The following is a 22,839-nucleotide window of genomic DNA, read 5'->3' on the forward strand; positions in this document are numbered from 1 at the left end:
GCCTCTTAAAAGGAGAAAGCCACTATTTTTACATATTAAGATCTACTGGGTGTGTTAGTCAGCTGGTGCTGAAGACTCTAGGCGCGGTCATTACATTTCCATTCCATGAAATTTTCCTTCCCTGGCTCAGAAAAATGCGTAATGGCTCATAAATATTAATTCACAACATTATTTCATCACAAACTTACTGGGTGTAAGAGTGATGCTACAGTTTATAGTCAGGTAGTGTGCTTATTTTTGAAAAATGGTGATAAAACACACATCAAAACACTCACAAAACTATTTATATTGTCTGACTGAGCACATCTGCCCAAGAAACCACAACTGGCTAGATATCGCACCGAAACAAGAAACACCCGCTAAAATGTTTCCAGTAGAAAAGAATTATAAAAGGATTGCATATTCTAACAAAAAGTAACATGACCGTACCTTAAGAAATGAACCCTGGTGATGCCATAGTGATGTCATGAGGGTTATCGGCACACTAGCACCATTTGGGAACCTCTGCCTTTTGCTTTAGCAGTTGATTTTTATGATTTAGAGTGAAATGTTTCAACAACAATTTGACAGATGGTAAATGGTTAAATGTCAACATAGCCTACCAACAAACTGACATTCTATGCTAAAATAAGATAGTGAGAGTGACATCAGTATGTTAATGTTTTCATTTTTAGCATTTAGCTTAGTATAGCCTTCCAGTGCTGGGTGCTGTAAACAGCCTTGTCTACAGAAAGCATTACATTTGCCACATGGAGTTTTAAAGAGCAGGAAGGGTCCACAATCCATTTACATTACTATATTTGTAGGATCCAGTGTTTTTTGTGCTTGATCCACATTAGCAATTGTAATCTCTCAAGTGCCCCAACATTATATCAATACTATACAACGGTATATCAATACTACATTTCTTGGAGCACCTCTTTAAAAGTGATAGTATAGTTGTAAGCATTGTTTCCTGTCCAAATGGTAGTGTTCAGTATCTTAATCAGATCTGGTACATGAGTCATTTCAGCCTGTTATCATTTACCTGAAGGCCCTGCTAGAAAACACAAAAGAAGCTGAAAGTGAACAGCAAAGACATACCAAATGTGGATAAAGAAAGATTACACCACCTTGAAGAAAAACAAAAATGACGCAGACACATCATGTTTGTAACAATAAACTATTTTTTTTTCATATTTACATCTGTACCTAATGTGCAAATTAATAATTTAAAGTAGTGTAAAACTCTTAAAGGAATAAAAAAATCATATCTTACAGTCCTAACATGGTGAGAGTCCATGAACTGGTCACATAGAAACAAACAGGAGCAACACTGCAGTGTGTACAGGAGAGAGACAGAAGCGAACCGCAGTGGACATCCTTGGCCAGGACACACTTAGTTAAGGACAGCATGGTACATTATCCAAGCATCACCAGAACAAACGGCAACACAAACACTGCGTCTTTACAGTAGTCATGTCGAATGAGCAGAAAGCACTTGGAGGCCTGGGGTTTTAAAAACCCCCTTGATTGGTTAAAGCACTGATGATCACAAAGGCTTGAGGTGCTCTTAGCAGCAGGTGCTTCTTTTAACGGCCTCTAAATATGGAAGAAGAACAGACAATCTCACACTGGACCGGTGACACATCTATACTGCAGGTCACCACATAGTGCTAATAGCATGATTGCACATTGTGTTGTGTGTGTAAGGGGGGGAAGAGACACGTAATCACACTTCAGACAAATATGCATCGGCCTGCTCTCACTATCCACAATTCTTCTCATCTAAAGACATTTACCAATTAGAGTAGTTGACAGGCGACTCAGAAAAACACACCATAAACACTGCATATTTTTGAGAAGCAATTCATCATATGCACATTGTTCAGTGTTTGGCACGAAAAACATTTTTGAAAATTTGAATTGCAATTTTTTTTAAGAAGCCAGTTTGGCAGTGCTTGTGGTTGTTAAGAGATTGACTACGGGCAGAAATGTTAAGTGATATCTTACACAATAGAGTGTAAGGACACAAAAGAGTCCAATTCTAACACAGCAAACCCTTTGCACTGTGTTAAGAACAAAAGGTACACTTAACAAATGAGATAGTTTTACATTTCATCCTAATCCAACATTACAATCTATAATGCTTATACATTTTAATTCCTGTAGTTCAAATTTGCTTACAAAAGCACACCGTGACAATCCTTTACAATTTACAAGACACAGTTAACCTACAGTAACTATATTATTGGTGCATAGACAAAATTGGGAGAGGGTGTAGCAAAAATCACCAATTTATTGCTTTAAAGTCTAATATTAATCTCCCATTAATTTTTTTTGATTGCAAAACAACTACAAATTTTCCACAGAGATTTTGAAGAACCAAGCAGAGGTATTGCATTCAAACTGATTAAAAGAGCTAAAATGTTCTCTCCTGACGAGATTTAAATATTTTGTACTTTGAAAAATAAAGAACTTTCCCTCACATCAAGTTACATCACAGAGAGATGACTTTTACTCTAAAACAAGTAAAAGACTAAATTCAATGAGACAGAAAAAGAAAACAAAATAAGCACAATATCTGGCCAAAGTTGCTCACTGTTTCAAGTTCTGCTTCCCCCATCATAAAGTAATAATCTTTAGTAACAAGGGAAGGGTGACAGGAATACAAGAGCATTCTTCAACAAAATAAGAAAATGTTTGCCACCACGTTGTTCTAAATGCAGAGTGCAGATGGTGTCGTTCCCTCAGTCTCCTGCGGCCTTGCTGACAAGTGGCTGAAGTGGTGGTGATGGCTATGCAGGCCTCTGCACTTTGCTCTCCCTCTCCCTGCGTTTCAGCTCCTCTCTGTAGCAGTAGGAGCAGTAGTTGTCTGTCTCTGGTCTACCATAGAAGGAGCAGTTCTCCCTCTTGCAGCGGCGCTGCTGAAAGCAGTACAAAGGGCTTCCAGAGCTCCGCCCTTTGGTTTTGTCTTGGTTGAGCCAGGTGTGAGATGAGTTGTCCTCATCAGCAAACTCCAGGCAGTCCTGAATGTCTCCCGCATCGAATCCATTGGTGTAAGTGTGGGACTTGTGTTCTCCAGGCATGTTATACGACAGGGTCTCTATGGTGTTAACAGTGCGCACCCCTGACAAGCGAGCAGGGCTGTAACTCTGGGAGGAGAGTGTGCGGTTCTGCTGGGGGTATGTGGCACATGTCTTTAGGGTGCTCACCACAGGCTTATAGGGGTCATCCTGGAAGATGGAGGATTGCATGTTGACATCTTGTAAGTGAATCACGCTGTGCCTCTGGATGGGCGGTGTATGGCTGTAGTGGGCAGACACAGGAACAGGCCCAGGTCTTTTAGCACCAATACTGGGGGAGGAGTAAGGCGCAGGGGCTGGGGCTGGGTGGGAGACATGGTGGGAGACTGGGGGGGTGAGAGGAGGGACTGGGACAGAGACAAGAGGGGCTGCAGGGGTGGGACTGTTCCTGCCCTGCATCTTGAGACCTAGGGGGTTCTGTGAGTTGTGGTTGTAGGTGTGGGTGTGGTGTGGCAGGATGGGAGAGCAGCTCTCCGGAGGCGAACTGTCTGATCTCTCCCTCTGGAAGACACTCTCATGCTCAGGCTTTTTTGCAGCCATCTCATTAGTGGCAGGGGGCTTCTTCTCTGCCTCCTTTCTCTTTTGCTCCTGCTCCTGGCTGAAGCGCTCCTGGGCGTTGGTCAGGTAATAGCTGATCATCTCCTCATGGAACTGATGTCGATGGCTAGTGAGGAGGAGGCCTGCGAAAATGAACTTGCGCTCCCCCTGCATGGCAGCCCGCAGGATGTTGAGGCTGAGCTTGACATCCGTGCTGTATTTCCAGTTTTCCAGGGTCTTGTCCCCTGAGACCCTCCCTGCACTGTCCTGTCTCTCAGTGGGGGAGGAGCTGGAGGGTCTGTCTCTATCTGTAGGGGAGGGGCTAGTGGCCTTCTCAGAGGAGGTGGAGCTGGCAGACTGGCCAGAGTCATCCTTGCTTCCCTTGGTTGTTTTGGACTCCTTCTTCTTTGCCTTTTCCCCTCCATTCTCCCCATTACGACCTGAGCCAGAGTTGGATTTGTTCATTTTGCCATGCACAAGGCCACCTAGACCTCCCATGTTCTTTTTCAGCTTGATTCCCAGGGTTTTGCTGAAGCTACCTAGTTTGTTAGCTACAGAATCAGCCCGGCTCTTTTCTTTGTCTTTGCGCTGCTTGTCTTTGTCCTTTTCCTTGCTGGGCTTGCCGGTGTTGACGTTGGAGTTGCTGCCGACAGACTCGCGGTCAGAGTCCATTGACTCAGCTAGAGACTGGACATCCTCACCTGCAGAGGCTGTGGGAGACTCTGGCTGAGCCAGGGGAGCCTGAAAATAGACAAACATACAAATACAAACAGTGATGAAGAAAATACAGACCACTGAATAAGCAATATCACTTTTCATAATGCTTTAGTTGAAAAAATATATCTAGTTGACCAGTGGAGAACATTAAAGATTCCCAGTGTACACAAAATAGTGGTGTTTTTTTTGTATGATTCATAATCAGCACACACATGGATGTCTGAGATTACTGCATTCTGACAGTAGATAAAACTGATTGATTGGACTATGTGGTTTCAAGAACATCTGGAGTGGAGTCTCTCCAGAGCTAAATTAACCATGACAAACACAGCACACATGTGCCAAAAAAAACATACCCTTGTTTCAGATGGAATTCGGATCCATGTTACATTCATGTAGTTGTGCAGCAGGTTGAGTTTGGCCTCCAGAGACAAGATAAGACTGTGGATGAACATGTTGATTGTTAAGCACTGGTATATATGTAACAGAGTTGACATTTAACAAATGTTTTTCCCTAAAGACATATTATATGACTGAATAGAGAAACACTTATATAATTACAAACATGCAGAAACCTGCTCCATTACATTATATCTATAGAAGAGCCCCTACAAACACTAGACATAGAATTAATAAAGGGTTAAATCGAGAGGTGATGTAATGGAAGCATTTTGAGCATCTTTTCTCTGTATATCTGCATTGTTCATACTGCAGCTTGTTCAAGGATAAGCTAACACTCTGACTGGCAGGAATGTGAAACAAGGACCCCTTACATAAACTCTTTCCTAAACTCAGAGAGGGTGTTGCTGCTTTAGTGAGGCCATGGATGACTGACGTGACTCACAATTTGTTCTCTCTCTGCTCACTCTTTGAAGCGACCTGAGCCTGGAGCCCATAATCAGGGTTAAATCCCCCACATATAGCCTTGTGGGTAGACTAACAGATCTGCCTTGGCTTGCAGCTTTTACTTTCTCACTCCTCATGGGGTTGCTTTGGTAGTCAGCGCCTTTGTGTTCTTTGTTGATAAGCATCAACACATCTGCGGTGTACTACACAGGACTTACTTGGCGAGCTTGGTGTTATCATTGTCATCCCTCCCCCACTCCCAGTCCCTGCCAGGGTCCACGGCGAAATGGAGCGCCAGCAGCTTGTGCTCCGAGTCGGTCAGAGGGATAACAGCTGGAAGAGATGAGATTATAAGAGGGTTAGTTTAGTCTAGTTTTACCACTGGAGACCACAATGCATGCCACACATTCTCACAAGGCCATCATGGTGTCAGAGATAAAGTGACACTCAAATGACACACTAAAATAATGCCACGTTAATTATTCCAGATGCCTGTCAGTGCAGGGTAAAGTATACTGTGGGTGTATTCTATGTGCCATCCACAGAGTTGATGAGTGTCACTCTCAGTGACTCATCCAGACAGTGAAGGACCTTAGTTGGCTATGAAAAAGCGTTAACCTGGTTGCCTCTCCTATAACACAGAACTGGTCCTGTCCTGGTTTCGGTTCTCTAATCCAGTGTAACCAGTTTTTCTACTATTTTCATGAGGAAGAAAAATAAAGATCTGATTTATTACAACTTGGACTGTAGTTGTTGAGCAGCTTTTGATCATATCTGTGACGCTAAATGCTACTAAACAGCTATTAAATTGTGGTGAGACTGTTTTGTCAGCTGTTTCCAAGGTCAAGAAGGAATTTTCAGTTTTAGTTTGGGTCTCGTTTACATAGTTGTGGCCATCATTTATTTTGTTTATGATAACGCTGCACTAAGAGTAATGTCTGACTTTTGGGAGCAGGGCGACATTGCCACTATTTAGAGAAAAACCCCTAAGTGACCACACTTATTAACGTTGGGAAAATAATGCCTCACCGCACAAGAAGACAGTGTGAGCCAAATGACAGCAAGTATTTTTGGTCAAAATTGAACTAGGTCAATCTGTAAACTGTGAGGGAAGTTTACAACGGACAGTTTGGGTCATTTCAGTTTTGTCCTGCAAATACGTCCGACTAAACTGGGACTTTGTTTTAACTACTACAGTTAGTGATTGTTATGACTATGACCGTTCCTCCATAGTTCCCATATCTCAACAGTTAACTTAATAGGAACAATGTTATTATTACCAATACAAATGACAACCAAAACTATGGAAATGAGACCAGTACTAGGAGAAATGGTTGTCTGATTTTTTTTTTTTTTTTTACAAGGAGCCGAGTGCTTCGACAGCTGATCAGGGCTGCACACAATGATTCGGTTTAGTAATAGAGTGCAATCAGACACAGCAGTGCAGGATAAGAGCAGGAGTGCTGAAATAATTTCATTCATCCTCTTCTGATATGATCAGCTTTTTACAAGCAGGAAGGGGTTTTCAACACTAATCACTGGACATAGAACATAAAACAGACACCCACCCGGGCTTCCTCTCGTGGGAGGCGTGCTCAAAGTATGTGCACAGTACGGCCACATACGTGCCTGTGTAAGTGCATGGCTGCCTTTCCAAAGAGGAGGGTGGAGGACTAGCTGGACCCCACTGGCCCACATGACAGCTCTCCTCGGGCTACCTAGTGTGGGGGGCTGTTGTCCACATGACTGCAGAGAGAGGCAGGCTGTTCAAGTCGAGGACAGTCCAGCCTTCGCTGTCAGCCCCAGATGGAAGATACAGTCTCCTCCCTGCCTCATCAATTCTTCCACTGCCAATAGGCTGAGCTCTCTGCAGGCGTCACAGAGACACAGACACCAGGAGCAATGACCACTCCTGTCCCTCATGAAACTACAGGTCAAATCCTCACTCTGTCCATCTTTAGTGTCTTCTTGAGTACCTCTGCGTATGTGCAAAATGCTGTCAAAATACTGTCAAAATACCAAAATGCTGTCAAAATACTGGTACATGCATTGTGGTGATGCCTCTCATTCTTCAAACAGAATCACTGCAGCCACACCCGCACTTGGGCATTTTACAATGATAACATGACCACTTATTTCTGATACCAATAGTCACTAAGCAAACAAATTCCATCAGCTGAGTAAATACATCACTAATAGCACTGCTGACAAATAAGGCCTGTACAGAAATCTGTCAAGAGATGTCAAGATTGCCTCTGCGTCATACACTGCAAATTACAATGCACTTTAAAGACCGTGTAAAGTGACATTTTCTTCTAAACACATTAAATAGGTCATAAATGTATTTCTAAAAAAGGTGTAAAAAGCATTTCAACCATTTAGATTTGAATTGTGGAGCTAAGCTTCACAAACTGTGTTTCAAGATTTCTGTGTTCAGGATTTAGTGGGCGGGTCTGAAAATCACGCAGGGTGATTGGCATAAATCCACCCCTGCTGCTGTAGAGGTATAAATACATTCAGCGCACACTACTACTACTACTACAGTTAGCCAGTTAGCTGAGTTAGCCGCCGAGCTAGCAGCTGAGTTAGCCGCAGAGCTAGCAGTTGAGTTAGCAGCAGTAAGCTCTCAGACGTAGCGTCCATGTTTCTGGCAGAGGTGGTGACTTTGATTGACAAGTGACACTTAGTAGGGGGCGGGTTTGGGACAGCGTTTGGGAGCAGAGAAAGAGGCTGAGTTTTACACAACTTTGAAGCCTATTTTCATATATACAACACACTTTTCTGTGGTATGTCAAACTCAGAAAACATATTTATTCTTACTTTACACAGACTTTAAAAAGGCATGACGGCTGTAGCACAGCCTGGCCACAGTGTCAAACAGTAATGAGAGCAGTTGCACGGCAGCCCTGAAATCTGAGAGAAGAAGAACAGAGAAGAAAAAGGTTTCTTAAAAAAAAAAAAAAAAAAGGTATTGCTTAGAACCGGCTTTCCCAGAAAAATTCATCCATAATCACAAATGCCCACACACACACAAACACAAACACACACACACCTACACACACACAAAAACAGAGGACAGTGAACTAGCTCCCACTCAGTTCCCACTCGGGTCATGCAGCAGGCAACGGAGGTCTGTGAGGTGGCGTCCAGGCTCCCACGATGCAGCTGTCCTCCTTTCTCGCCATTCCAAAGTGCTGTGTGCTGTTGTTCCCACTTGGGCTCAGGCCAGATTCAGAGATTCAACACTGCCAATTGAGCTCTGGGGGACTAAAGTGTGCTGTAATGTATTTACTATCCCTGTTGGCAGCCTTGTTTTGCTGTCCTTGAATGACCGATTCCCATAGCTTACGCCTGGATGACATCATAACTCTCCATGGAATGCGAGCTGTGTACTCAGCAACGTAGCTGCTAGCTCGCCTCGCCGTTTGCATCTTTGATTTCTTTTTGGGGGGGGGGGGGGGGGGGTTATAACATTTTAAGGAAAAAGGGGTGAGGAAACTTGGGTGTAACCTGTGAGGAAACAGCTGTTGGAAATGAGGTAGATAACCTTTCTGTGCATTATATCACTGGTTCGACTGGATTTAATATCTTTGCCTGGTCTGTTTTTTGTTTGTGCACAATGAGCACCTCAAGTATACCGTGCCTTTTGTCATGAGAGCAAAATGAGTGGATTCTCTCCCCTCAGAGAACAAAGTCACCCATTACAAGCTTTTATTCACAGCAGTAACACTGAGCCAATGTTTCCTCTGTTTTGCGATTCAAGAACAATTTGTACTGTCTGGAAAATGAACAAATTTGAATTCCTGACTTTGGTCACTCTGCACAGCTGCAGATTTAAAGGGCCCAATTCACCAGAGTAAACAGCAGTCATGCATATAAACAAGCCAGAGCTTTTTGCCACAGAATTTAACACCGGAACCATAGTGGTAATAACAAGAACATCACATTTGAAGTAACACATAAAACCACAACAAATAAGGTTTTAATTCTTATTGCCATATTGATTTAATTATGCTGACTGGCTGGTGAGTAATACACTGGGTGTCTTTAATAGATAGAGGAATGAAACCCAGCCAGAGCTGGATGGTTACACCACACTGTTATGTAGGTGGTCTTTGTGTAAAAGACGACCATTTACTTCGTTGAAATAGGTGTTACAGGGTTGATGATGGGATGCCAAAGAAAACCTGGAAGTGTTTTGGTTTTGGGACCAGAGCTTGAAATAGCTCCAGACTTTTCCAGAGGGCTAGTTCCCCTCATACGTTGTTTAACCACAGGAGCACAAACAAACTGATAAAAGACATGGCCAGCGGCGTCTACTGAGGAGCCAGTCATTATCACACAGCAGGTGAGGAGCAGCGGGTTGATAGAAAACATACCTGTGTGGACAGAACTCTGAATTCACCTGACTACTTTACTCAGAAAAAACACATGACTGCTCTTTTGGGATGTACTCTGGAAAAAAGAGAAGTCTTGGTCCTTTGCAATAACCCCTGACTTAGGTCACCCATCCCCTGTTACTTTTTCATCATCCACCATCAATATAGCCCCAGCAACCATGCAAGCAGACCATAAAAGGGGCAGCAGCGTGATGTGTCAGTGTGATTTAGAGTCAGGTTACTGGGAGGGACTGTGCTATAATCTTCCATACAGAGGGCCGAAGAAAGAGCCAGTATTCTAACCCGGCCTCTGGCACCTGAACACACACAGGGCCAACAGGCCCTCCGATGCTTTTCGCTGGGTGAAACCAAGAGCAACCCTCCACCTGAGACGTCCACACAGTGGCCTGACTGTCAGGAGAGAGGGTGGGTTTATCGGGGCCCCAGCAGCCCGGGACCCTGCCCATATGTGGTGATGTGGTGAGGGCTTAGGGGCCGGCTGGGGCTACTCTGCCCTAATTGGCAGTGGGAGATTAGATCTGCCTGTCTGTCTGGCATCTGTTCAGAGATATAAGCTAGTTTGGCAACATTGTTTCTGGAAATTCAGAAATGATAAGAAAATGTGACATGGAGGTTCAGAAATAGCATACAAAAACATATAAATATGTTTCTTTCATCCATAACACTACAGAAAAGCATAACCAGAGCAGCATGGATTTGTGTCATTGCTGTGAAATATGATTCATCACATGACATACAAACGCACTACACCAAGAGTACAAGTGTTTTCATAATATCCTGGAGAGAGACTGCAGACAAAACGCACTCTGATCCTATCACAGGACACAGTGTACCAGAATGAAAAAGTACAGTCATCCAGTGGTGTTGTGATCCAGCTACAGTGGGTTCTTTGGATTTATGCACCATCTGGTGGCCAAATAGAAAATCCCCTCGACCACACTGAAACACTCAAATAAAAGTGGGAGTGTGGAATAGTTAGAAGCTGTGGTGAAGGCTGCATTTGATGAGCTTCTGGTATTAAAGGGAATGGCTTCAGGGCAGAGATGGCAGGTTAGTAATCACGTCTGCTAGTCTGCAATGGTTGTACCCTGACTTAATAACTAGGTTGGTGTTTATAGGCCAAGAATAGGACCTCACAGACCAAGAAAAGCACAAGAGAAAGAGAAAGAGAAGGAGGAAATCAGATAGAGGAAGAGAGAAACTGTTTGCGTAAATGTGTCTGTATGTGAGAACGAGAAAGAGTCAGAGAGACAGATTTGGCCGGCTGCCCACGCAAATGATAAGCGAGTTCCACCCACTCAGTTAGAAACAGAAGAGTGCCGTGACTACTAAGACTTGGTTGTCAAGGAGATCCACTCCATGTGAGGATTACTCTGACCTCAAGAATAAGCAAAGCATCCGGAGTGGGAACGCTGGCATCTGAGTGGGCAAACAGGACATGAAAAAGAGTTGTTCAACAAAAACGGGAAATCAACAGTCTCTTGCCACAACATAACCCAATCCATGAGCTCCACACAGCACCATATCACAAATTCCTGTGAAAAAGGCATATATAGACACGCCCACTATAACAAACTATGCTCAACTAACAGCAACTTCAAAGAGAGAAACTATGGATGCACAGGACAGTAACTTAACAGTGTAAATTATTTGGTTGATGCTCAGTCAGTCAGAAGAAGGAGCCACTGTCCACTTTATCCCTACGCTGACCACTCCCTGGTTCCTGCTGCCAACTGGCCTGTTTTAATAATGGATCACAGGTAATTAGACTGCTGTCTCATACATTATTCACCTCTAGCAGGACAGGCAGACCACTCGCCCTCTCTCTTTGCAGTCTACCCACCAAGTTGAAAGTAAAGTCTGTTTGCACATTATTGCACATAACAGCAGGTGACACTTTGGATTTCTAACAGAACGTCAATATAAAGTCTATATTCCAGATCTCAACCTTTCACTCCTGGGATTTTTGTGTCCATGCTTACCTTGCTCTCGCTGCTGGTCTCTCTGCTCCATGGACACCAGCGCGGAGAAGTGAGCCTGATCATAGGCCAGAACCAGAGGTGAGCAGTGGCAGCGGCTTGGAGGCACCTCCAGGGGCAGATAGAGTCCTCCAAATGGGATGGGAGCAAACGCTGGAATTCAGTGATAACACCAACTTAGTGTCATTTCTTTTGTTTATCCTACTACATTGTAAAAGATGGAAGCAAGATAGAGTCTACCTTCTCCTCCTGAGTCTCTGAGCATTGTGTCGGCCACCACTACAATCGGTCTGCGTAACACGTGAGCCAGCACAAACACATGGAACTCCTCCAGACTCTCATAGACCGGATCCTCTGAGTTATCCACCCTGCACAAAACAAACAAACAAACAAACAAAAAAAGTCACATAACACTGAGGAATCATGGGATACTATGACTATTTCCTGAATTGATTGATTGACTGACTGATTCATTCTTAGCCAGAGTAGTAAATGCACATCCTAATCATGCACCTGCACAATCTAATCTGACCCCTCTTGGATCCATTTTGGCCTCTGGCTACCTTTAACAGACCCAATAATAATGTACAAAGCTGAGTGACAAAGAAAGAGGGAGGTAGGGAAGAAAAAAAAGCAGAGGCAGAGCTCTCAGGCATGCAACCACCAGGGAACCAGAGGATGTGCAACAATTAAGTTGTCAGCCACACAAACAGCCATGCTGCCAAATTCACTCTAATAAAGAGCCTCTTAATATGTGAATCCCACTGATCCTATTTAGGGGCTCATCTCACACTAGGACCATCAAACATCCCTAACCTGATTACTGTATTACAGTCAAACTCAATGAGAGGTTAAAACTACCAGACTGAATGAGCAAATTATACTGTTTAATGAGTTATTTGCAGTGGTAAAGGGCTTCGTGCTAGACAAGTCAGGGCTGGGAATTTAGTGAATTTATGTAAAAAGTCAATACACAGATACAAAAACATGCTTCAGTGGCATTTCATTGAAATAAACTTAATCTCTCTCTGTTCATCAATGTTGTTTTTTTTTCTCTTCAACAGATCAGACAGTAACACTTGAGTGTGTGAGAAAATATGTATGTTTATATCAGTGAACATGGAAACAAGAGAAAAACCACACAGGGTTTCTGTGCATAGGAGGAGGAAACCAGAGTTAGTTTCCAATCTGCCTCTGTAGCCTGAGATAAACTCACTCTTATACTTGTTTATGCAACAGGAGGAAGGGAGGGTTGTGAGAATCACATCACCTGCTACAGCTAAAAGTAACCCACAGCTCAGGGGAAGGCTGTTGGAGGCTGCTGCAGCCAAAATGATTAATACTGAGGGCAGCCAGTAGATGGCACAGTACCACGTGTGAGCTTCAGTTATGTTATTAAATCAAGGAAGCAATTTGAAAGAGCAACAGTCCGAGTGGGAACAATGAGTTTCCCTGACAAATCCATCTTAGCGAGAAGGTCACTTTTGTTTTAATCACAGGTCTCCTTCTGTGTCTCACTGTACAAGTCATTAAAACACAGCAGGAGCGTCATAAATGTGTGATGTGGGATGAGAGCTGCACAACTCCACACTGTGACTCTGCTGTTCTGCTCTCCGTCTCACATTATGGAGCAAACAATGCCAGATTCCGGTTAAATAAATGTAATATGTGTGCTGTCTTAGGAGTCCAAAGTGTATATGCTTGCAGGCTTTTTTCAGGGGATAAGTGTGTGCTTGAGTCATACAGCTTACCCTCCACTGGTGTTGCCATTTTTGCTGAGGTGAGTGCGAGGCTCACTGGAGGCCAACTTCAGCAGCTCGTTCCACTCTCTCTCCCACTCCTCCTCGGTGTATACCAGCCCTGACTGTAGACACACACACACAAAAATGGAAACTCTGGTGGGCACGTGCTCATCCTCTCCCACATAGTCCCCATTATCATTCCATGTGTCTATTATTATCTGTTTCTACAAGATTGTTTCCTTAAGCTCTGTGCAGCTGCACGTGTGTGTTTTTTTTTTATCATGTTTTTATGTTAATGAATAGTTTAGCAAAAGACACAGACAGGAAAATGGCTCATTAATGAGAGAAAGATGTATAGCATGCCACAAATGTCCCTGGCCAGACTCAAACCAGGACACCGCCTTTACATGTGATGCGTCTTAGACCACTGGGCCACCAGGAAGCCCTGGGCATGTTTAAAACATAAGCATCTGCACTACTTCTTTGCCTGCGCTATCTTTGGTGACACAATTTGTCTAATAGATTGGCAAATACTTAATAATCCAAGAATGTCAAGAGAGGCGAAAGAAAGTGAGGATGATTCAACAGCATTATTAGCACTGCTACTAAGGCTCACTTGGTATTATATAATTGAAAGTCCAAATGTTGGACCTAGCAAGGAAGCTAAAATGAGCACTTATTAATAAAGGTTACAAGTGGCTCGTCCCTCCACTTGCTCAGATGGATTTCTTAACGTGTCATTAATGAAAGATGATGTGATGCATTTAGGAGGTGTGGTGCGCTAAGATGGACATGCTCCCAACCTCCTTGTTCTGTTGGGTTTGCTGCCACCTCCACCTCCTCTTCAGAGCGTCTCTCTCTGCTCCGCTCTTCATCATGGTGTACAAAGATTTCCTCAGCATCAGGTCTCTGTCGTGGAAGCCCCACATCCCTGATCAACACAGACACAAACAATTGTTAAAGTATATTTAGACTGAGAACATAAATCAACTCTGCAATTAGAGGGCTGAAACAAGAGGCTGCAATTCCAAACTACACAAAACTATACAATTATGTTTCAGTCATTCTGAAATGAAGTCAGCTCTTAAACTTCATATCTAAAAATGTCTTTCATCACTCATCAAAGGGCCTTAGTTGTCTGACTGTCAGTGCAAATTACATTAGCTCTGGTGCCTCTAACCCCAACACCTCCTCACACTGGGGAGTCAACCATCTCCTTCAGCATGGACCTGAATATCCTGTCCTCCCCCAGACCTTGCAGCTGACAGTCTCCTGCAATCTATAAGTCATTTATCCTCCTCTCTCCAACATTTGTTTCCTTTCCCATTCCTTCTTTCTCACTGCTTCCTCTGGATTCAGTGGCCATGATGTATGTTAAGTATAGTGTACACGAGTAGCTCACCTAAAGAGGCAGCATGCAGAAGGCAGTTTCCGTCCCCTGTGGTGGCCAGAGGAAGCAGTTTCTTACAGCTGGTGCACATGGTGGACCACCAGTTCAGACGACCTGCACACACATGCAATATAATGAGTACATCAAACTGGATGTCCATAACTAAACATCATTTCTGTACAAAACTGAGAAACAGGTGGAAACAATGCTTTAAACTGAAAAAGAGCTTGGTGGTCGGGGCTGGACTGCTGACTATCTAACAATAGCATGAAATAAAAGGAAGATTTGTGTACTAGTGTGTCTAACTGGGCTTTACAGGGCCATGACAGCATTGACTTTGCAGATATGGGAAAAAATTAAGTAAAACTTGGTGGAGGACCCCCAGATAGATATGAATTACAATAGTAATAAAGAGTTTAACTGCATGTAGATAGATAGGTGAGGCAGCTGGATTCACAACATCACAAAATCATCAGATTTGAAGTTATTTGTTTTTGTCAGACCAATCAGTGTTGTGAATTCAGCTGCCTCTCAAGGTAAGATGGCAATAGACGGTAACAGCCAGATCGTTCATCCAATCACCTGCCAAGTAATTTTTTGAAAGTGCTTGCCCTTTTCCAAACAGTTTCCATGGATGACTTCTCTGATGGCGCTGTGTAATAAAACATCTAGTGCGTCTGGTTAGTTGGTGTGGGCAACTTGATGGAGTATGGAGAGTGTGTTTTTAATGAGTTAAAGTAGTTCAGTTTATTTAATATCCTTTTTAAAATTTGAAAACATCAAATATATGTAAAAATGGTGTTTCCTATCATTCGGAAATATTGCCAATGGTTACTCTGCTGACATTAAAATTGTCACTCCTTTCATCCATAAATGTCACAAACTACTTTGGTGACTTACATTTTGTGTCTTATATTCAAATGTAGTACTTTATATAATACGGTCTCACAGTATCACTAACAATTATTAGCCAACAAACATGATTAGCCTCAATGGCTGAACTTTGACAGTGATGATTAGCACGGTCCATATGTTTGTACCAAACCTCAAAAATGCAGCAGTCTCCCACCAAAAATCACTCTGAATATCTTCCTCCTCAGTACAGTATCACCAGTTTTTGCTCCATCACCGCCCTGCCTGTGTCCCTGAGGGAGAGAGGACTGCTTCACAGCCCAGGGCACTGCACACTGCTTTACTGCAGTCAGCCTCGCTGCTCTGAGCCTGGGGTGATCTGACTGCATCATTTATTTAACAACAGTAAACACAGAGGAGGCTCTGAATGATTTACCCTCAGTGTATATTGGCTGAAAATGCAGATGTTTTTGCATTTCTCCTTTTGGAGGTCTTGAATTTGCTTTACATGTTAGATATCAAAGTTATTTTTCTAGAAAGACTGACTACTGTTCCATCCCAGTGTGTTTATTGAAGTTACAGTCAAAAAGGAACTACTGTGTATGAGATTCAACCACTCATAAAGTGAGGCAAATACACAACTGGTTGTTTATTTTATTTTTCCTTGATTGCAGAAATGCATATTTTATATGTGTTTAACAAGGCAGTGCTTGTTGATCAAGTGTTTCTGCTGTGGTGTTACCCTCAGTTTATGATGCATATAATTTGGATAAAATGTATAACAGTGTTGAGATTTTAAGACTGTAGATCATTCACTTATTACTAAAAGATCAGATTCACCATCTGGTTGGTTTATTCACTGTTAAAAATGTACTCATAAGATTAGTAGGACATCCTCTATATATATATGTATATATATATATATATATATATATATATATATATATATATATATATATATATATATATATATATATATATATATATGTATATATATTTATGAAACACATAGTGGTGAATGTCAATTAATTTAATACTTCCAATATTCTTCCAAGTTGATCCCAAATTTTGAACAGAATTAGCTGAAAAGGCTGCAGTCTCAGTGTTGGAAGATTTGAAATATCACTAACTCAGTTTCTCTCTGTAAGTTCAAAGCTTCCGCTGGGAGATGAATCCTTTGGGATCCTGGATGCTTTGATTTAGTTGTTGTCGTCTTACTTCCAGATGATGCAGCTACTCTGATCTTCTCAGTTTCTCTGTTTTACTGTCGGTTTCACTCTGAGTCTCTACCTCTCTATCTGTATTATGGACTTTTACTTGCATGTCTCTCTGTTGCTGTTGCTTGTGCATTTCAGTGTAATCTAAATAAAAAATGTGGTGAAACATACAAGATTCTGTTACATATCTCATATCAGTAGTAAGAACACAATAATTGCTGAATAATATTACATCCTACTCACCAGCCTGCTCCAGAGCCATCATGGTGGACTGCTCTATCAGGTCTCTCTCGATGAAGCTCCTGAAATCCTCGCTGTACACGCTGAGGTCTGGTAGCTGGAATGTGTAGATGGGCATCTCAAGAGGGAACTGCTCGCTGGTACAGTCATTGGCCACCTGTAGCCGCGCCAGGGAGACGATAGCAGAGCTGGCGTGGGAGATCCCGCGGGACAGACGCTTCTCTGAAGAGGAGAAGAAGGGAGAGTTGAATAGATGCGTGGGAAGCAACTGAAGAGAAAGAAAAACTTTTGTAGTCATTCGTGGTGGTTTTTGTTGCGGTGGCTGTGTTACCTTGTGCATTGTCCTCCTGCTTTTGTGCACACGGCCTGTCGATCTTGCTGACATGGGTGGGTGTGTCACGTGTCTCTGGCTGCTTGTAGTAGCGGCCCTCATTGAAGACCTGTGGCAGGTTGGCAGTGTGGACCTGCCTGAGCTCCTCATAATCATTCAGAGCAGCACTGAGGTCCCAGTTTTTACCTGTGGGACAGAACAAAATATGCTCCTAATGTACAATAACACCTTCATTTTTTTAAAAACCCACTTTCACTGAAAAATATTCAACATTTTTAAAGAATTAGGGCAGCCTAAATATGATTTTCACTCAATGTCATGTTCCCACGCATCAAAAAAGTTGCTCAGTTTACAGTAAACAAAGGTCATGGTTAATAACTCAGAATATGCTACAGACAGCAGAAAGTGAAGAGGAGAAAAATAACTGCTGCATATAAGCAGGATTCCCTCCAAATAACTGATAAAAACAATAAATAGTTATACTTAAAATGCTATTTAAATAATCTGTTTTCTTTAAAGTTTCATGTGTTTTTAGTAATTGAAATAAATAATGATCATTTCCATATTTTCATGAGTAAAAATAACAAGCCCCACCTATAATGTTATATATAGTTCATATGGGCCACATGGAACAAAGCTGAACAATGATTTTGTCTGAGGAAAAAAAATGCTGAATCATAAGGAGAATAACTAGAGGAGGATGGGTGGTGCCACAAAAATGAAGATAGTGAGGGGAAACAGATCCTTTAACAGAGTGACAGCAATATCCTGACGTGCAGGAGGGACCCACACATACACACACGTATGCCATGAACACCCACAGACACAGTTGTCTCCTCTGGCTCCTGTCTCTCTCACCAAAATCCCTTGCAGGTTTAAAGAGAAACAAGTCAGAGCCTTATTTTATCTCGGTGATGCCAGCGGATCTGTCTGCAGAACAGTCTTTATAAAACTCACATTAACGCCTGCAAACATTCAGAGGGCCAAGTGTCTGGTATCTGCATGTAACTTGAGCATGTTCATGAGACAGGGTCCATTAATGGATGCCCTGTGTAAGAGACCTGCAGGAAGTTGTTCTCTTTCCTCCTGATTCCCAGACATGATGATCCTCTGCTGTCTGAACATGAAACCTGGCACCACTAATCGCAGTCTCTCACACCAATCAATGCAAAACTGATTCTCCTGTATGGATCTGAGTAGTCCGAACTGATAAAAGTCCAGACACATAACCACTCACCACCTAATGCATGTTATTTAATGCTTCAATATTATCCTTCACTTTGTGTAGCATGGAGCGCATTGTTTCAGCTCCTTCATTTGTAATGGCTGTTGTCAGCAAAATGATCACTGAGAAATTCATCTGCCCAGTAAGACCATAGATTATCCACACCAGATCCATTAAAACACAGTAGCTCCACTGAATGTCTGCTTCTTAATTAGGAGGAGTTTCAATACAGAGCTGCAACTAGCGATCATTTTCAGTATTGATTAATCTAATGATTATTCTTTCAATCACAGATTATTTGGGTGGTTCATAAAATGTAAATTGTGACAAATTAAATCAGAACCTATGTTTAATATTTCAATGGGAAGAGTCAAAAACCCAGAGATACTTATAAATATACTCATAAAGGAGAAAACCAGAAAACATTAACTTTTGGGTAGCTGGAGGCAGTGGATTTTTGCTCAAAAAATGTTATATATTTTCTGTTGATTAATCGTTGCAGCTCTTGACAGTAGGAGAACATCTTTGTGAGCAAGTATTCTCTAAAACCTACCAGATTTCATTAAACAAAAACACCAAATTGTGATCATTAACTTTTTTTTAATTTACATCAGTTTTTTCAAATTAAAAAACTCTGATCCAAGGCCTAAGAAACAAATACTGGTTGTCTATAAAGGAGATCACAGAGGTCAAAACACATTCTTCAGTACATAAACCAGCCTCTAGGGGGAAGCACCAAATGAAGTCTGCCTGTCTGCCTCATCAAACCATCCTGACACAGACCAGAGGGGTCACAGAGCAGCTAATTGATGCAGGTCTGTAAAGCTAAAGCTAACAAAGGGACTGAGGCAGCACGGTTTAATACGACTGGCTGAAACAGGACATCCGGGGCCCCATGTCTGTCTTGTCTGAGTGCAGTGTCTTGTTTGGTGTCTGTTAGTGTCACACGTATGCCCCTGTGGCTTTCTGCCAAGGCAGAGTCCGAAAAAAATGACTGGGAGGGAGGGAGCGACAGACACCCAACACTTTAATTCTTTTATCAGACTAGACACCAGCTGCATTATACACACACACACACACACACACACACACACACACACACACACACACACACAAAAAGTTTCCAGGACACACACGTACTGCTAACACTCTATTAGGATTTCATCCCCTAATGGATGCGTGATTAGTGCGGTGCATTTGTTCTTTTATTCCTGTACAGTTGACAAAATTATAACTGCATTTAGAGTTCAGCGTTTCTATATTGGGAAGATATTAGAAAGCAAATGCAAAAACAGAAGCATCACTTGCTCTCTCTGCATATTGATGCCTATTCAACTGACCATCGACCAGCTTTCTGTTGCCGTGTGCACTTTTTCTCTCCTGTGTTTTTTTTCTCCAAGTGGTACTATATGTAAGCTATACAAGTGCCAGCAGCACTCTGCTCATCAATGAGTTCCAATGAATGGGCACAAAGCTCTCTCCAGGGAGAGCACTCGTAAAACCGTCACACTGGCCTCTAAATCAGCAAGCTGGCTCTCTGTTGCGGGCCCCTCTCCTCTCCACCCCTCCTTTGTTTCCTTTCTTTTCCTTTCCCTTCATTTCCTCTCATCCCCTCCACGTACTTCAGTGCAACCGCAGCACATCAGAAATTCCCAAATATCAAATCCTCTAAGTCATAATTTGTTCCTTGTGCTGCAGATGCAGGAGGTCTCTTACCTTCCAGCAGGTCTCTTGCCAGACCTGGTTCTGCCCCGGTGGACCGAACAAAGTCTGACAGGACCGCGTCCATGTCCAGAGTCATGTGATCATGTGTGTGCGCTGCCCAAGGTGCAGCGGAGGCCTTGGTGGACGCCAGCCTTCACGTTCTCATCTAAAAAAAAAAGACAACAACGTATTGTTTTAACAGTAAAATCCACTTCAGCTACACTTTTAAAAACCCATCACTCACTCATGAGGAAACAGTTTCTGGATATGCCCTCTCCTATTTTAATCCCAGCCAGCAGTCTCCGCCTGCTTGTACTGATGTGTAATGCTTCATAGAGCTGATGGTTCATAGTACTGTGAATAGCACTCCACTCCCAGTGCTCCTCCCTCCTCCTGCTAACAGTCAGTCATAACACTATATCCAGCAGCACAGATGTAATATCAACAACACAGCCAGAGGTCGTATCCAGGACACACCTGCCTATCTCCAAATCCTTTGGCCTCTTGCCCATGATCATAACAACACTGAGTCTCTTCCTGCCACAGAGTGTCAAATGGAGGTTTCTGGGTATGATCCAGTATCTTGAACCATATCTGAATTGGACAGCAAGTGACGATGCCTGATGACAGTTTTAGGAGCTGGGTGAATCACTGTGATGTTATTTAGAGTAATTGTTGCTGGAGAACATGTTTACATCATGGCTATTTAGCGCTCAAACTCTAATGATCAACAAGCACTGCCTTGTTAAGTCATAAACAACACTTATAAGGTGCACAAGCGTACACTCCCTAGACCCATGGAATGAATGAGACCATGCATATTTGTCATTCCACTTGAGGCTGTGTGGGTGCCAGAGGAGCGCAACTCAGAGCATTGTCAGTGAAGAAGCAAACACCCACAGGTATGCAGCTCTGACACCAGGCCTCTGTGTGTACTGTGGACCCGGGGATTTGAAGGCTGCTCAGGTCCTTGGCTTTGACCTATTAGGAGTTAGAGCATGCTGGAGACATCTATTCTCTGCCCACGGCTCTCAGCAGCAAGAAGAAGCAGCAGATAGGCTCTAACTTTCAGCGTGCCACATGACATGACTGTTAGACAGACACTCTGCTCTGGAAATAGGGCTGAAAACAAATGGTGTTGTTTCCTGTTTCCGAGGCTGAGAAATATTAGTGGATTTAACAGAGCAATCTCAGATTTGACATGTCCTCTCAGTCAGCGTTATCGTTACATGAGCATTAAGAGCTCACGAACATGGGGAGGAAAAAAAATAGCTGAGCACTGCCTGATTGTTGGCATCAGAGAGAAAATATCCTTGTTCAAGACCCAGTGAATTTAGTCTTTATAATATGCATTATTAATGAGTCAAAGCTGCACTTAAGCTGTAGTTTAGCTGACCTAGTTACTGTCAGCCATTTGCATTGTGTTGCATGTGCATTATTGTACTGGCAGACTCTAAGCACATGAAAACTACAGGATATATAGGGTGGGCCACTTAAACAGTTACGATCAAAGATAATGCTGTGGGCACAATATGGTAGATGCATATGATGCTATCATATCAAAGGTTCAACATGAATGTTTATCTGGCAGTCTTACTTCTTAGAAAGCAACTAAATATTTATTTATAATATTTTTAAAAAGCTTACTTATTTCAATTGTAAGATGCCGTTTACAGTCCTCCTGTGAGGTAGCTCTTATTGTTTGAGGACCAAAGAGACAACATATGTGCACAGAGTTACACTCTCCAGGGGCAGATACTTAACTCAGTACTGAATAATAGTCTACCCGTCAACTGAGAATCACAATATTGCTTCATGGGGCAGAATGCCTTGAGTGTAGTGGTGGGGAGCCATACACAGAAATAGCTGTATATTATAAGTCATGACCTCATCTTTTCCCTTGAGATCAGTCCTATTCAGATCACTTTCCCTGTGGGAGGTAATTATGACTCAGAAACACCCCACTGTGTGTTTTTCTATCTGACATGAAACCATGTGGGCCAGAGGACCTTGTGACTGTCCAGATTCCTGTTAATCATAATGGATATTTGCATATTTGTCACAGACTGTATCAGACTTCTGCAAAAATATGAAGGTATTGCAGCATAGTGAACTAAAAAAAACGTTATTCAAAAGGACAAGACTGTAGTTATGCTATATTTTTTCTTACTGCTGACAAACCCTGTGAAAAGGCCAAATGCCACAGTGTTATTCCCTCCTTAAATTGTCTGTGGCTCTGAGCCCCAAGCCCATCTCATTTCTATTAAAGCTGGGCACAGCTCTGCATTTAATTTTTGCAAATTCTACTCAAACAGAAGTTAACGGTGCACTTCTTGGGGCCTATTTTCAGCTGCTGATTAATAGTCAGTGTATGTAAGACTGACTGAAGTAAATGTACATTGTGATGAAGGAACATGTCTAGTTCTAGGCAGACACTGCAGTTGTTGTTTAGTGATGACAAATACACAACCCAACTGTGTACTGTATGTCCACAAATTTTCTCATCTCTCACAGAAAATGGTGAAAAAATCCAAATATGTTCAGTTTACTGTGATATGAGACTGAAGGAACCAGGAAATATTCATATTTGAGAA

The 22,839-nt window shown here is 42.5% G+C and overlaps 1 protein-coding gene across 1 annotated transcript; it reads right to left on the reverse strand.

The window, feature by feature from the left end:
• Positions 1–1,204: 1,204 nt before the first annotated feature.
• otud7a (OTU deubiquitinase 7A) lies at positions 1,205–20,474 on the reverse strand. The gene is made up of 11 exons (XM_053319067.1): positions 20,258–20,474; positions 17,317–17,502; positions 16,989–17,207; positions 14,689–14,790; positions 14,090–14,217; positions 13,296–13,408; positions 11,785–11,912; positions 11,548–11,697; positions 5,384–5,498; positions 4,676–4,760; positions 1,205–4,343 (listed from the first exon to the last, which is right to left on the reverse strand). Exons 1-11 carry the CDS (start codon positions 20,340–20,342, stop codon positions 2,778–2,780), a joined length of 2,877 nt encoding a protein of 958 aa, XP_053175042.1. The 5' UTR covers positions 20,343–20,474; the 3' UTR covers positions 1,205–2,777.
• Positions 20,475–22,839: the final 2,365 nt, after the last annotated feature.

This window comes from Scomber japonicus, chromosome 5 (assembly GCF_027409825.1).
Source record: "Scomber japonicus isolate fScoJap1 chromosome 5, fScoJap1.pri, whole genome shotgun sequence".
NCBI classification, from domain to species: Eukaryota; Metazoa; Chordata; class Actinopteri; order Scombriformes; family Scombridae; genus Scomber; species Scomber japonicus.

Coding starts and splice junctions, on each gene's coding strand:
- otud7a (XM_053319067.1), bottom strand. CDS start 20,342: ATGACTCTGGACATGGACGCGGTCCTGTCAGACTTTGTTCGGTCCACC. Junction 17,208..17,316: donor GCAGGAGGACAATGCACAAG/GTAACACAGCCA, acceptor TCTCCTCTTCAG/AGAAGCGTCTGTCCCGCGGG. Junction 13,409..14,089: donor AAACCCAACAGAACAAGGAG/GTTGGGAGCATG, acceptor GTGTGTCTACAG/TCAGGGCTGGTATACACCGA.